At 40.7% G+C, this 16,546-nt stretch overlaps 1 protein-coding gene across 1 annotated transcript in view; it reads right to left on the bottom strand.

Moving 5' to 3' along the window:
• Nucleotides 1-1,611: 1,611 nt before the first annotated feature.
• The window catches only part of UMAD1 (UBAP1-MVB12-associated (UMA) domain containing 1), a 179,046-nt gene continuing 164,111 nt past the window's right edge, over nt 1,612-16,546 (bottom strand). The window contains exon 4 of the mRNA XM_081147041.1: nt 1,612-3,542. Within this exon, the coding sequence (XP_081003167.1) occupies nt 3,285-3,542 (258 nt within the window). The 3' untranslated portion in view covers nt 1,612-3,284. The remainder of the gene's footprint in view (nt 3,543-16,546) is intronic.

The raw sequence follows: 16,546 nt of genomic DNA, 5'->3' as shown, positions 1-16,546 counted from the left end.
GTTTTCAATTTATCATTTTACTTTGAGAAAGGGTAGGAAAATGTTGGTGTCAATTAATGTTTACTTAAAAAAACAACCTAGCGTGGGGTTTCTAGAATCATTAACAAGAAACGTGCTTTTGTTAACATTTAATGATACAATTTTAAAAGTTCAGTTAATCACAGTTTAATTAAGTATAATAATAAATTGGTCAGAATTGCCCCTCCAATTCTGTTTTTAGGAAAGGATGCAAATGCCACTTTTAAAAAGCTGAAAAAAATTACATGCAACTCCCTGCATATATTTTAGGGATAAAAATAAGATTCATTAAAATCACTTGTACATTCCATACCTACAGGACTTTATAATGATAACTTGTTAAGGGGGATATAACCATGATGCTTGATAATAGGAGGAAAAAAGTGTTTCTATGGAATTCTTAACTAAGGACCTGCAGAAGAGTCAACTAATATATTTTAGGAATATTTTTCAAAGTGAGGTAGTACTTAATACGGAAAAAAATAATGGTTGGGAGGGATGTACAATCAATGTAGGTAGCTATTTTTTTTTTATATTACTCTTTAAGAAGTTCAGTTAATACATATTTTGCATTTCATTAGACTATCGTATGTGTGTGGTTAGTAATGAGAATTATAATAGTCCTGTTTCCCAGAACACTGATGATGTGTCAAGCTTTGCACTGCCAGGCATTTGACATGCACCATCCAAAACCTAACACAACCCTGCAAGGTGCACACAGTTACTACTTAACAAGTACAGGAACTAAGGGCACTGGAAGTTAGAGGACTGACTCAAAGTCCCACAGCCTGTAAGTGAGGGAGCCACTATGAGCTTTGCCTGCCTGCCTCAAATGCCTGAACTCTCCTTCCACAGCATACAGCTTTGTTGTAATTTACATTATCATTATTAACACTAGTCAAGTAAATGTTTATCACTAATGAGGTGACTTAAGTCATTTAACCTTTCTAGGCTTCAAGGTTCTCTTGAAGATGGAGTTAGTTGGCTGCTTGTCTTCCAATGTTTTCTTCCAATTTTAAAATAGGAACAGTGATTTATATACAGGATGAGAAAATTAAAATGGTCATTTCTACCATGTTTTTGATAATAATAGGTTATTAACACTGGTACTTAATATATTTTGTGTTGATGGGATCTATCTAGAGATGTTCATGTGATTTCTCTCAAATCTCTTCAGTCCTATTAAGCCAGAACTAGTGAGTGATGTTTCCATTTTCAATGTTATTCCTTAAAACTTACATATAAGAGAAAATGTCATACTTTTCTCTATACCACATAAACTATTTACTTAAATATTTGCCTCCCAAAGAATCAATAACTTGCATTCAGACAGGAATAATGAAAAGAAAATAATTTTTCTGGCCTGGCCAGTGTGGGTCAGTGGCTGAGCATCGACCTAGGATCCAGGAGACTAAGGTTCAATTCCTGGTCAGGGCACATGCCTGGGTTGCAGGCTCAGTCTCCAGTGGAGGGCATGCAGGAGGCAGCCAATAAATGACTTTATCATTCATTGATGTTTCTCTGTCTCTCCCTCTCTCTCCCTCCCTCCCCCTCCCTCTGAAATCAATACAGGCATATTAAAAAATCATTTTTCTATATCTGAAATTAAGCAAAATATCAGTTTATTTTTATTCATATTTATTTAAATATAACAATTTTTTAGACAAGTGAAAATATGTATAAGCATATTTATAGCATGGTAGACATAAATACAAGTGAAATGTATAAGTAAGTATTTAAGACAAAATTTAACACATATTGGATAAATTGACGACATACTTACATTGAGCTTTAAGGTACATTAACATGGATATTAAAAAGGATGAGCTTTCACAAAAACTGCTGTAAAATGTTCACATTTTTGTTAGTTATAACAAAACTAACTTAGTTTGTTAGAAATAAGTCATATTTCCTAGACTGATGTTTTACGAAAACTATGTACACATCTAATTTACCTCATGTGGTAATATAATTTGTAAATGACACATTTTTTTCAATAGAAATGTTCCTTTATCTTTTAAATAACTGTTTTTATCAAGAACATGCCACATTTATTAAACAAACATGCAGAACACATTAAAACTGAGTAATTCATGTACCTGTAATGCACAGTGTTCAGTTTTGCTATGGCACTCTGTCTTTGTGAAAAATATACTTAAAACCTGGCAAAGAATTAACAAATCCTATTGCTACCATTCAGAATAGGTGTGATTCAAATTTTACATGGCACAGAAAACACTCTATCACAATGTACCACTTCCCTTCGCAGTTTATTGATCAATGGCAGTTCTTTTCTGTTTTAGTTGGAATAAATAATGGACATTCAAGAACTAGAAGTCCCATCTAGTGTATTGCCTATACTCTAACTGGAAATGAGCTGATTTCAGTTTTTCTAGCAGTAAAACATTTCCATCTGTATTATGGCCAACAAATTTCTAAGTAAGGGTGTTACCAGCAAATAATATGTATCATCATGAGATGTTTGTTCTTTGGGAGGTTGAAAGGAAGCATGGATCTCTTCCTACACTGGGAACATACGTGGTCAGGAGAGCAGATGCCACTGAGGCAGAAGCAGGGAAGTCTTTGGAAAGCTGGCGTGGGAACACACTCCGAAGAGGCACAGAGGCAGACAGAATCAAAGGCCGGAGCGCAGGAATCACGGTGCAAAGGTCCGCCAGGGGCTTAAGGAAACTGAAATTTATCACTTAAAGAAACAGCAGCCAGAGCATTCTTCTATCAGCAAACTCCCTTGCTTTTTAGGAAAAGTTTTCAATTTCCACATCAGTGTCTATATCAAGACTGAAGACTTTTTTCTGAACTCATTCATAAACACTTTGGAAGAAAGACAATAGTATTAACTCAGGCTTCCTCCAAGTCAGAGAAGAGAATTCACACTCACTCTAGGGGCAGACGTCAGACTTGTGGTAACCAAGGAAAACGCCACAGTTCTTTTTCACAGTTCTAAGATAAATGTGAGGTGTTATATTTTGAAAGCTTGGTTGAAGGAATCTACTCCTTTCATAAAACTACGATTACCTAATTTTTATATTTATTATTTGGCAGAAAGGAAGTAGAACTTAGGTTCAATTTTTATACAAATATACTTCATTCTGAAAAACAGAGCAGTGAACATAATGTTATTTACTTTATGATCCTTGCTTCTCTGAGGGCCTTTAGACAGTGAAACAGCAAAAAACATCAAACAGGTTAAATACAATAAGCAAACTTCTGTTTTAAAGCTGTAAAGGTACAAACAAACATAAAAATTATGAATCACAGAGCACTGAATTTTCAAGAGTAAAATCATACCAAAACCGTGATAGGTTTTCACTGATGTCACAGGTGAGTAAGTGGTCTGGAAGGTCACTGATGGTGCCCTGCACTGCCAGCACATGCGGGGCCAAGGTGAAGGGTACGTCGCTCAGAAGCTCAGCCATTAACGAGCTGTTTTCCAGAGTCTGGCCTGTCTTAGTTTCCGCCTCGGGGCCTGCTACAGTCACACTGGGTGAGTTTTCTTTGCCAGTCTAAAAATACATATATATTCAAATCATTTAGACCTTATGGATTTGGAGGTTTAGTAATGTGGCATGAATATACTGAAATGATAGAGAAATGGGGGAATATATAAGTATTCCCAGGTCAGAACGTAGCTATTTGCTTTACTTGAGAAATATATCCATATAGAGCTCTACTAGGCTTTAAGATGAATCCTAGCCCCTACTCTTACTCAGATTGACCACCCATGACCCCCTCAAACTCAAACCGTCATTCTAACTATTTCTCTAGCCCAGATAATGTCTACAAAGTTGGCTGCTTTTCCAAAGCCTGTATGCTTTCAGGCTCTACAGAATTGCCAGATTCCCTGTGAAACCTTATATCAACACCGTCCAATGACCTTGCCCACTTCAGAATGATTACGGGGCAAATTGCCTAGGATATTACTTGGCATTTCCCACCCATGTCCTTGCCAGGTGCTGTTTCATGTGCATATGTCTTACCCCCAACTGGAGACAAGAGGGTCCTTGAGGGCAAGCAATCTAGTTGACATATCTTTGCATTCTCTGCCTTGTATACTTGACTGCCTTACCCTAATATATACCTGAGAGTTTACCTCTAATGTGTACCATAAGTATTGACTGTCTGACTTGCATAGGAACTAACATGTTACTTAAGTTATTCAAATACAAAGAATTGATATTTCTTGTTCAGTTTCTTTAAAATTGGTATATCTTGTATACAGTAGTTTACCAAAAGATGTGCGGTAGGGTGTTCATAGCAGCACTCTATGCAAGACTCAAAGTGGAAATACCTCAGTGTCCACCCATAGTAGAATGGATACACTGAAGTATATTTACAGTAATGAGAATCAACCACCTGCCACTGAAAGTGGCTGAAACCGAAATAAAACCAGTTTAGGCAAACATTTACTCTCCCACCCCCACCTCGTCTCATGCAGACTAAAACTCTGGAGTTTTTACGGAGGCCTACGAGGCCCTCAGTGACCTGCCCCAGGTACCTCTCTGACCTCATCCCCAGCTAGTCTGTCTGGCTCCCTCTGCAGTCTCACTGCCTCCTTGCTGTTGCTCGTGCACACCCAGCCTGCTTCTGCCTCAGGCCTGAGCTTTCCAATCCCGCTGCCCAGGAGGTTCTGTTCCCAGATATACACTGGGCTCCTTCCCTCACCTCATAAGTGTTGGCCCAAATGTCACCTTCTCAACGAGGCCTTTCCTGCCTGCCTTGTTTACACTGTATCCTGCCCCCTCCCCTCTAGCACTCCCTGTCCCCTCCCCTGCCCCTTTCCTCTCCATAGCCCTTAGCACGTCGATCTTTGTTATATAATTTATCCTGATTATAATCCCTCAGAAACTTAAGGAGTTTTTGTCTCTCATGTTCACTGCTGTATCCCAAAATGCCCAGCTCAGTACCTAGTGCTCAGTATTTATTGGTTGGATGAAATTAGACAAGATTTTTGCCTGCATGGGGTTTACATTATAATGGTTATAAATGCTGATAAATTCCTTATCTCTAAGTCTAGAGAAGAATGATTGTGTGTAAGAAATAATTTTTTAAAACTTTTTATGGAAATACATACAGAAAAGGGTACATAAAGTTTACAGTTTGCTAAATTTTAACCACATCAAACACCTGTGAGCACCCAGCACCCCAATCAAGGAACAGAAACGACAAGCTCCCCCAGAAGCCCTTAGGGTGCTCTCTTTCAGTCACAATCACCTCCCTGTCTCTGCCACCATCACCATCCTCTCTTCTAACAGCATAGATTGGTTTTACCTATTTTTGTATTTAAATGAAGGTCATCCTATAGTATGAACTCTTTTTGTTTCTGGCTTCTTTCACTCAACATTGTATGTAGGAGATTTTTCCATATTGTTGCACATGGTATAAAAAGAACATATGGTTGCGAAGGAGATACATTCAGACTGATGTCTTAAAAGGGTCATTTTGGTTGCTGTGTTGACAGTAGATAGTGGGGGGCGTGGTGGCCAGGAAAGGAAGCAGGAAGACTAGCTGGGTCTGAGAGAGGACTGTGCGTGGATTAGGGTTGGGATCATCAAAGTGAGATGAGCGGTTGGATTTTGGACAGACTTTCAGGATAAGTGGATGTGGGGCATGACAGCAGGGTGGAGTCGAGGATGAAGTTAAGAGTTTTGGCCTAAGCAGGAAGATCAAGAGCTCCGTTTTGGTCGTTCCAGGTGCCTCACAGCCAGCCAGGTGGAGTTGGGGCGTGGTGAGAATTGGAGCTGAGTGAGAGAGGCCTGGTGGAGAAAGTCCTCTTATGCGTGTTTAGAAGAGTATGGGAGCAAAGACAGTGAAGACACATACGCGAACAGACAGCTTTTTCAAGACATCATGCTGTAGATGGGAAAAGAAATATGGGCCAGGAGCTGGAAAGGAATGTGGGGTCAAGTGAGGCTTCTCTTCATCTTATTTTCTGGTTTCTAAATTGGGAGAAATACTGGCAGTTCATAGGCTCACAAGAAAGGAGAAATCTGTGGAGATTCTCTAGAGGAGGAACTGCTCTCTTCACCACCCTATCACATGGTCTGATAACTTGTGTGTGAAAATAAAACAGTGCTTTCTTAGGACTGCAAACAGAACAAAAGTAACCACATCCCATTATGGCAAAGCTTATTAGAAAGGTCCATTGTGCAGTGGACAGAGCCTGCCTGCTGAAACCTAACTGGGACTTAAGTAATAGTGTCCTCAGTCAGCTGACAGCACAGGTCTGACAGTTCCCCCCTCGGTAAGGGCTTCCCCATTCTCCAGCTTCTTCAAGGCCGAGTCCGCAGGGGCTTTGGTTCCCGTGGAGCAGCAGGGCAGTGTTTAAGAGCACACGCTCTGGAGCCGATCAGCTCGGGTGCAAATCCAAGGTCTCCTGCTTATTAATGTGCAAGTGGCCTTGGGCAAGGTATTTAACTTCTCTGTACCGCCGTGTCCTTAGCTGTATACTGAGATCAAAAGTAGTGCCTATTTCATAGGACTGCTATGAGGATTAAATAATGTCCGCAAGTGGAACAGTGTTTAGCACATTTTAAAGTGGATAAAACCATTCGGAACGTCAGCTCCTACTTAGCTGGGATCCATTCATCTTTTGTTCTTGGCAATTCACCGGGTGGTGCAAATAATCTTACCTTCCCTCTTATATCCCTCCCTCTCTCCAATGTCAGGTGCGAGTGTTCCCTAGGTCTGTTAGTCTTTCCTGTGCTTGAACTGTCTTTTCCTCCTTCCTTGTATACAAAATGGTCTTCCTGTCACCAGCCAAATCACCTCCCTTCTTACACGAAAGCATTCTTGGAATCTCACCCTCTCCACTAAAGCACCTGCTTTCTAAACACAACACCTCTAAGGTTTAACTCTCCAGCAGCAACATCTACTTTGTTTGTGCTTTTACCAGTCCTCTTCTGTTTCCTTTACAAATCATTCTTCCAGAAATAACTGAGGACAAGACTGTCAGACTGTATCTAGAACAATAAAGGAACTGAGATGTGGTTTCTTGTTCAAGTTCTCCTGATAAAAGAGCCATATGACCAGAAGGTCCTCAGTCCTTTGTTCTGTAAAATGAGTGGTGAGGGACAGAAAATGATGATGACAGCAACTAGCACATGTCGAACACTGACTTTGTGCAGGGGTCCATCTAGCTGTTTAAGTGTATTCACTCATTTGCGTCTTGTGGGGTGTGTACTATTATTAGTCCCATGTTACAAACAAAAGGACACTGAGGCACAGAAGGGTTAAGAAAGTTGTCCCAGCCCGGCCAGGTGTGGCTTAGTGGTTGAGCGTCGACCTAGGATCCAGGCGATTGGGGTTCGATTCCCGGTCAGGGCACATGCCCGGGTTGTGGGCTCGATCCCCAGTCGGGGGCATGCAGGAGGCAGCCGATCAATGACTCTCTCATCATTGATGTTTCTATCTCTCTCTCCCCCTCTCCTTTCCTCTCTCTGAAGTCAGTAAAGATATATTTAAAAATAATAATAATTAAAAAAAAAAAGTCTCAGGTTACAGAGCTAGTCTGTGGTAAAGCTGAGACCGAACCCAGTGATCTCTAGTGCTCTGATATATTTTAAGAGCCTGCACACTTCAGACATGCTCTGGACAGGCTTACTGAATGGACAGAGCCTTCAGAATTTAGGAAACTGTATTAGAAAATATGACTGTTCCTTACACAGCATATCTTGGCCTCAATTAGAAGGAAAAAAGACTAATATATTTTACCTTTAGGAAGAAAGGACAGAAGCTCAGTAAGGTGACAGATGTTAGACTGAAGGAGGGTAGAAAAGCAACTGAAATTTAACAGATTTAGCCCTTGGAAACGAATCTCCTAGCAGTCTGGTAGGGTGACACCGTGGACAGTAAAACAAGACCGTCTATGACTGATTGCTGTTGAATCTGAGAAAAGAAAGGTACATGGGAAGACGCTACAGTGTTCTTTGTACCTTTGTATATGTTTGAAAATTTTCCATAATCAAAACTTTCCCAAAATTAAATTGACTTAAAAAAAATGTAATGGACAGAGTGTTGCACCAAATGCCTCCTAGAGGATCTGGATTCAGCTGTGCTGCATGGCCTACTCCAGCATCTATCTCCTAACAGTTGGCTGGAGTGCCCTGTTACAGTCTCCATGGAGGCTGCCTGCCTGCCCTCTTGGCAGCAGGGTGAGCACCATGATGCAGCTGCTGTTGGCATGCTGAGAGCTGGAAAGGGAGAAATTATAAGGCAAAACAAGAGTAAGTCACAGAGAAAATGTGAGTCAAAATTCAAGGACCCCACACCCAGTAACCCTGATCACCAAACCTCTAGCTTGGCAGCCAGTGGACGCAGAGGTGGGGGCTGAGGGCTGGAACAGGTGCCTGGGCTCCCTGCAACAAGCAGCCCTCTCTCTCAGACAGAGTCTTTCCATTTTTCTCATCTGCATACTAAACTGGGCCTTTAAAAGGAAGAATGAGCATGCTAACCACAAAAGAGCAAGACGAAGAGAGTCCATTAACCTGATGGTTCATAGCCAGGTTTTTAAAAATGTCTTCAAATGTTATGTTCATAAAACATGCTCATTATCTTTGTGAGTAATCCTGTTCACAGAAATGCTGCTATGATAATGTATGTTCCTGAGATTAAGTTCCTTCATATAATCTTAACACTTCTTTTTCAAATGTTTGCCCTTACATGGTTTAAATATGAGTATACCATGTCAGAATGGCTCTTTCTTAACCATAGGGAGAAATAAATTTCCTTATCAATCTCATTACAACCAACAAAGTTTATAATTAATTAGCTGTTTTCATGTCTGTATAAAGATTATTTCTTGTTCATCAGTTAAACTGTTAAAAAAATGGACTGGCCAAGTTTATCTTGTATTCCTCACATTCCATTATCTGTGTCTCAAATAATTCCGAGAGGTTTATAGACGCTATTCCTGCCTTTCTTGCAGAGGGACTATAAAGATTCACGAGGTTCAATCTGTAAAATCTTCTCAGAGCTTAGGAGAAAACACACTCCAAGAATACAGGGCGCATAACACTTTCTAGTAAAGGCTTAGAAAACTGAAGTCACTTCCCTGGAGCAGCGGCAGGTTACTGGCATCCTTGTGAACCTCACTCTTGTTTGAAAGCAAGGAAATGCAGTTTTAAGGACAGACGACTTCATTTTTCCTGGCACAGAAGCCCCCATAACCACCATGAAATCCATGAGGGGCGCCAACTCTACAAACCCGCTAACAATTTGGAGACCTTATCTACTTGGCTGTACCCAACTAACGTATGAACATTTTATTAATACGAACATCACCTATATTTGGCATCTTTTACAACCTCCTGCTTTTTTTTTCTGTATCCCATGCCTCAAATAAATAGAATCCTATAAAAGCAAAATTTTGAAGCATTAAAATTTAGAAACCAGCCTTAACCAGAACAGTAATAGAACCTATTAAAAGAACAGGAAATCAAGTATAAAACACTCATCTAACACATTCAGTTTACATGCAAAGAAGGTAGCCATATCAAACATATTTCTAGGAGGGACTATCAAGCTCTGGCTGTCTATGCCTTTAAATTCTAATGTCTATAGATGAGAGGCATGTTCCTTTGAACAGCAGCCTGAACAGGCAACACTGTCACTTTATCTCCCCAGATAACTATCCATTCTATTCTGGCTTCAGCTGGTATCTGCTTGCATTACATCAGCTTCTTGATGGGGGAGGAGAGGGGTGCAAATCTAAGTCAGAAGCATCAGGGGACAAGAGGAAAAGGTGACATGAGCTATGGCACAATTAAGGCAGTCCTCAGGCTTCTTATTTTTTCTAAGAAGCTGGTTGGTAAGACATGTCTGGCTAGCTGAGAAGAGGACTGGTGCCTCACATCTACTGAAGCCCTAGGCAACATTCTCCTTTCACTTGTGAGAAATTATGTTGCAATGACAGGTACAGCCTTTCCGATTTTTCTGCAAATTCCCACTACCAAGAACAGTAGTGTCCATACATAGCAAGGGCTCATTAAATATTTTTGAAGGGCACTGAATCTGTTCCCCTTGTTTCTCAGATATTCTAGGCACCCCAGACTTGATTTTTATTTTTATTTTTTTAAAATATATCTTTACTGATTTCAGAGAGAGGAAAGGAGAGGGAGAGAGAGAGATAGAAACATCAGTGATGAGAGAGCCATTGATCGAGCCCGCAACCCGGGCATGTGCCCTGACCGGGAATCGAACCCCGATCGCCTGGATCCTAGGTCGACGCTCAGCTGCTGAGCCACGCCCGGCCGGGCAAGACTTGATTTTTAAATTGAGCGGTTAGGCCAAAGAAACCAAAAAAAGCCCAGAACACTTGACCACTGTTACAGATAAATTAGGTGGGAGAAAGCTGAATTCGCTGAAAACCTGAGTGTGCCACAGGACCTGGGCTCCCAGTCCAGGGTGCTGTGTATCCGAGTAGCAAACTGAGAGGCTAGGTTAGCAAGCAGAGATGTTCTTTATTCCCTTAACTTTCTGATCTCTGACACCATTTCGCTTTAAATGTTGGCTCATGATTTTGTTTTTCAATATTTGTTCCCTTTCCTCTCCTTTCCCCCTCAGTATTTCCACCTCCTTGTGCTGCCTGCTTCTCCCGTCCTTCTTTAAAAAGAAAAACACAGTTCTGACTTCCTCTTTTGAGAACTCCAGCTGAATGGATACAAGCGAAGGGGAAGTAGGCGGCTGGCACGGGCCTCTGTAATGCGTTCCATCTTTCTGGGAAGAGCGGCTTGACTGAGCCGGAAAATCTGTACCAGCCAACTGGAGGGGGGGCCGTGCAAAGAGGAAAGAGAAGCGTTTGAGGAAAGGAACCAGCAAGAAACTGTGTTCAATGTGGGATCCTGTTTATGCTGGTTTTGAAAATACAAAAGCCTATTCCAGTGATTTTCTTTAAAAAAAAAAATTTATAGAAAATCACGATCCCTATCCTTAGGCTGACCAGAAGTCTCATTTTCCCAGCAGGCCTTCCCCCATTTGTCACCCCTTCTCTTCTCCAGCCCTACATGACCACCTCCTTGCTAGTCAGCAGGTGGGCTAGCCTCCTACCTAACAGAGAAAAGAGGACCATCAGGTGAGGATCCCCGCAACCTGCCCCACCCAAAAAGCTGGCCTACATTTGCACCCACCTGTGCTTCCCTCGCCACACGGGCCAGGTGCCCTCCTACCCACAGCTAATCCCTCGCCCGGTGCTCCACATCCAGTGCCCACTCTTCAAGGGCATGGCTGCGTCAATTAGAAGGCATCTCCTAACTGCTAATCTTTCATGTAATCAATTCACCAGTTACGGAAAATTCTCCTCGCGTCTGTATCGCCACTGGCATTGCACCCACTGAACTCCCGCGCTTTGTGCTTTTGTTCACAGCCAGGCTGAGAACATGGCACGCTACCTGCTACACTCCGCACCCGCTGCCATCTGCCTCCACCTCTGCCCCTCTGCTGACTCTTCTCCAGCGTTACTAACAATCACCCCTTTGCTAAACTCAGAGGTTTAGGAGTGCTCATCTCATGGCTTCTGTGCCACTTCCTAGTTGTGCCTTCTCTCTCTCTCCTGTTTCTGAGGTGACGGTATTCTCTAGGGCCTCATTTCTCTTCCTTTATTCTTCTCAGTCTCAACTCACTTCCCCGGGTGAGCTTATCCATATCCATGGCACCTTCTCCCCCGCTCCCAAAAGGTAAATAAGTGTATGTGCACACACACACCCAGTTCAAACCCACATTTCTATCTAGAGCTCCTAACTCTATGTCCAACTCCTACCATACATTTTATTTTGTATATTCTGTAGGAATCTTTAACTCAGCACATTCTAAACCTGGTTCTCATCTCCTTCCCAACACTACCCCCAACTTAACGAATGGTCTTCTTATAGTTTCTGTACTGGAGAAGGGTACCAACACAGTTGCCCAACACACAAACCTGAATTATTTTTGACTTCTCCCTCCCTGGCATGTCACTTCCTCCATCCACTCCATCCACTAAATGAACTAGTCCTACTGATTTTGATGTTTTTAATATCTCCCCAAGTTTCACCTGTTTCTTTTCAGGTCCACTGTTATTCTCCTATTGCAGGCCACCATAGTCTTCTGCCTTGAATGTTGCACGAGTTTACTGCATATGGCCTTGCTTACCTCTCCGATTTCTTTTACTGTTATTCCCTAAAACTCTTTACTCCATCCACACTAAGCTATTTGCTTTTATCCAGATATGCTAGGCTCTCTCTTTAGCTCTGAGCCTGGGCTCATTCAATTTTGCCTAAATTAGAACATCTTTCTTCTGTTCCCTTCATCTTGCCCATTTCAACTTGCCCTTTAGGATGTACATCAAGACTCTTTTAGAAATACTTCCCAAGTAACTCCTCAAATCTAGACTGCGTGCCTGTCCATGTGTTCCCATAACAGCTTGTGCACACCTCTCTCACAGCATATATCACATAGGAAAAGAATTATCTGCCCTCTCATGGAACTATGGGCAGCTCAAGAGCTTTCCTCTCCATTTCCCTCACAATCAGAGCAATGCTTGGCTCATAACAGGTGATCAATAGCTGGTTATTGAATGACTAAATGCTTTAAATTTCTTCACAAACTTCATATTCAAGTTTATTCAGAATTACCTAGGAATCATTATACTGATCTTGGATTTCTGCATGTTTTTTTTTTTCTAACAAGATTTTACCAATAGTTTTTCACTAACATGGTAAACTGTGGATGGTATTAGACAGAACTTAAAACTAGTTTGAGACCCCAGCTATATCTATTTCCTAAACAATAAGATGGGTTGTTATTGACTTGCAAAATGAACAACTTCACAAATATGTCTCCCAAAGGAAGTTCAATGAAGCTACAATGTTGATGAAACTGTTTGGGAAATATTTTTACCAGAGGTCCACCTTTCACTGAAGGAGGGGAATAAGTTAACCTTATGTACTCCAAATTCCCCTTAATCACCTGCCTTAGTCCGTTAAGGCTACTATTAAAATTTTTAAAAAAAACACCCATAGACTGGGTGGCTTATACACAACTGAATTTTTTTTCTCAGTTCTGGAGCCTGGGAAGCTCAAAATCAAGGTTCTAGCAGATTCAGTGTCTGGTGAGGGCCTGGTCCTGGTTTATAGACTGCTCTCTCTTTGCTATAACGTCACATGGCAGAAGGAGCCAGGGATCTCTCAGGGGACTTTTTCATAAGGACACTAATATCATCTATGAGGACTCTACTCTCATGACCTAATCACTTTCCCAAAGGCCCACCTCCAAATGCCCTCACATTGGGGATTAATTTCAACACAGGAATTTGGGTGTGGGGGGCTCATTCACTCTATAGCATCAACTCGCCTTACACAGCTCTTCTCTCCCAGGGACCAGTATTTCTCCACAAGTATGCAATAGTCTGAGGGAGCTGAAGTGTAGCCTGTTTGGGGGCAGGAGTATGGGGACAGGACCAGCAACAGGGTGGCAGGACTAGGTAAGCACTGTAAAGAGATGAGAGCTGAAAAGAAGGTAGGAGAGGGGATGGTTTAATTTCTGTTCACCTCTGTTGAAGAGAAAAGCCTCTTTCTTTCTTTTCTGGTCTCCATAGGGGGGGTTGTTCTCTACACACATTGGCCTTCTGGCCCAGCCCCTTTCCTCCCCATGGAGATAGACTGAGTTAGCTGGTTGGTGGATGACAGCCATAGGTCCCCCGTTCTAGGTGGGGGAGCTAAACCATGAAGGACCTGAGGGCTAGAGAAAGTCTCTTTCTCTTTCTCTCTCTACTTGGACCAGGGAAGGCAAGTAAACAGTGTCTGCTGTGTTGATTTAGACCTTCCTCCCAGTCAAGACAGGTTACTGGAGCGGGGGAAGTCCATTTCAGCTACTACACTAACCTGCCTCCTCCAGCCTAGGTTGTCAGTCAGGAGGGAGCCATCCTGTTTCTCTGTTTGCTGGCCCTTTGGTCTTATTGCTCCACCAGCTGAGGATGCAGGTGAGAAAAAGGGATGCCTTTTATTAGGACATTAAGGCCCCACCAGTTTCTACTTCCCAAAGCAACTCCACTTATATTGAAAGAGATCACACCAAAACAACAACAAACAAACAAAAACAACAAAGTCATGCAAATATGAAATGACCTGGAAATTAAAACAATATAACAAAGTAATGGTTTTAAAACCTTACATGCCATATACTCTTATAAAACAACTTATTGGTATGATTTTACCTATTTCATAATGTCATTTGTTTAGTGCTTTACACAGCTTTCAAAGTAGCTTTGCATACATGATTTCATTTCAGCCCCACAACCCACTAAATTTGATAGGGAAGCTACTGTTTCTGTTCTCATCTTCGGAGGCTCAAAGTTTAGTGACTGTGTGAGGTCGCACCACTACTAATTGGCAGAGACTTGTACTCTGGGTCTCCTCATTTACAATCCAATGCTGTCCCTCAGATGTACAGGCCATCATCAAGGTAAATAGTTTTAAAGCTTACCTGTCTGGTTGTTGTTGTTTTCTTAAGGGCTTAAGTTTAACAATTTAGGGCTTAAGTTTAACAACTTCTCTATGGTCAAGTATCATCTGGGGTGGAAGATGAAGGTCCAAAAATACAGACTGTGCCACCATAGAAACTGAGTTTAAAATAACAGTTCAATTAAGCATCTCATTACTAGGTAAAATCTACCGAGCTGGATACAATATATAATAGCTTAGAAAACTGCAGCATCTGATCAGAGCCAAGGTTACACAAAGGCTTAATCTTCAGTGCGTGAATTCTTCAAGCTTGTTATGTATACCACAGGTCTGACAGATCTGATATCCCTTATTAGTCACACTGGATTCTACTTAACTTCCCATTTATGTAGCTTTATTTGTTCAAAATATCTATTTCACTCCTTCAGAATGCAATACAAGATCATACATTTTCCAGATAATTTCAAAGGAAAACAATGAAACATGATCTTGCACACCTCTCCTCAGCACACTGAATATTAATTTCACTCAAATGATTTTCATTTTGTAAAACAATAAAGTACTTCAACCAACTGTATATACAATAAGGAAATGAAATGCTTTCTATTTTTAAAACTGGTAAGAAAATATAAATATATTATACTCACTTGTTTTTATATAATTTGATAAATAGTTATCACTTTTATGATATTGAATGAATGGAAATAAATAGTATAGGATACTTGTCGGAAATAATAGAAAGTAAAAAAATATTAAGTGATAGCTACATGCTGGGTTTTTTGGCATGTGCTTTGATGGGATAACATTTGACAAATTCATAACCTAAATATAATATATATTGAAGAACAAACATGTTGATATTATAAGAAATAATAATAAATATTTCATATTAAGGTTGTTTGAAGACAGAAAGCTAATCTGTTTTGCTGCTCTTAGTTTATATTGAAAAGTTTATATCTTGTCACTGTTTCCATCATTATTCAAAAACATAAATGTATAATTGTTAGGATGTACTTAGAATTCCCGTGTCCATAGCCAGAAAGAAAAGACAATTATCAGTAGGATCTCACATTCACTCTATATATAAATATCTTTCTAATCTGAGGAAACAAATAATTCTTTAAGAAAAGCCTTATTGTCTTTGTAATTTGAAATTTTACGTGTGGAATAGTCCATACACTTGGAAATACTACAGTTACTGAATGCACAGCTGTACGTTTTCATGTACAAACGAAAGTGAAAGGAAATGCATCATACCCAATTATAAAGGGAGGCTAATTAAATTCCACTCCGAGGGCATGTAATAGTATTACCCATGCTTGCAGCACCTAACCCAGAACTCCACTAGAAAAACACTGCCTGGTGAACTGAAGAGGTGAGCAGAAAGCCGTATCGCTTAACCTTGGCTCTCATTTGCAAAAAGGTTGTATTTCAAAATAGGAGATGGGGTTGGAAAAGTAAATACAGCTGTGTTTTCTCCACCCCAGTGAGAATGAAGGGGACATTCGGAATGCAGGAGGCTGAGTCCCTTCTTGGTGCACACTCAGAACCCAAAGGAATGTCCGTCCTAGTATTTCATTTATGGCTAACTCAGGAAATTTTTTTTTGTATTCAAAATATTACAGATATCCCCTTTAGGAAAATGTTTTTATTGTGGTTAAATATAGACAACATATAATGTACCATCTTAACCATTTTAAGTATATAATTCAGTAGCATTGAATACATTCACTGTGTTATGCAGCTATCACCACTATCCAGCCCTAGAACTTTCTCATCCCAAACAGAAACTGTACTCACTGAACAACTCTCCATCTATGACACTTTTTATCAAATTGCCTGTTTTAGGTACCTCATAAATGGAATCATACAATGTTTGTCCTTTGTGTCTGGCTTATTTCACCTACTATAATGTTTTCAGGAACCATATATGGTGTATCATGTCTCAGAATTTCATTCTTTTTTAAGGCTGAATAATAGTCTATTGTATGTAAATACCATATTTTGTTTATCCATTCATTTGTTGATAGACATTTGGGTTGTTTCCACCCTTTGGCTATTGTAGGATATTTTTA

The sequence above is a fragment of the Miniopterus schreibersii genome (assembly GCF_964146895.1).
Source record: "Miniopterus schreibersii genome assembly, chromosome: 9".
Taxonomy (NCBI): domain Eukaryota; kingdom Metazoa; phylum Chordata; class Mammalia; order Chiroptera; family Miniopteridae; genus Miniopterus; species Miniopterus schreibersii.
Note: the sequence above shows the minus strand (reverse complement) of the source record. Positions and strands in the feature narration are given on the sequence as shown.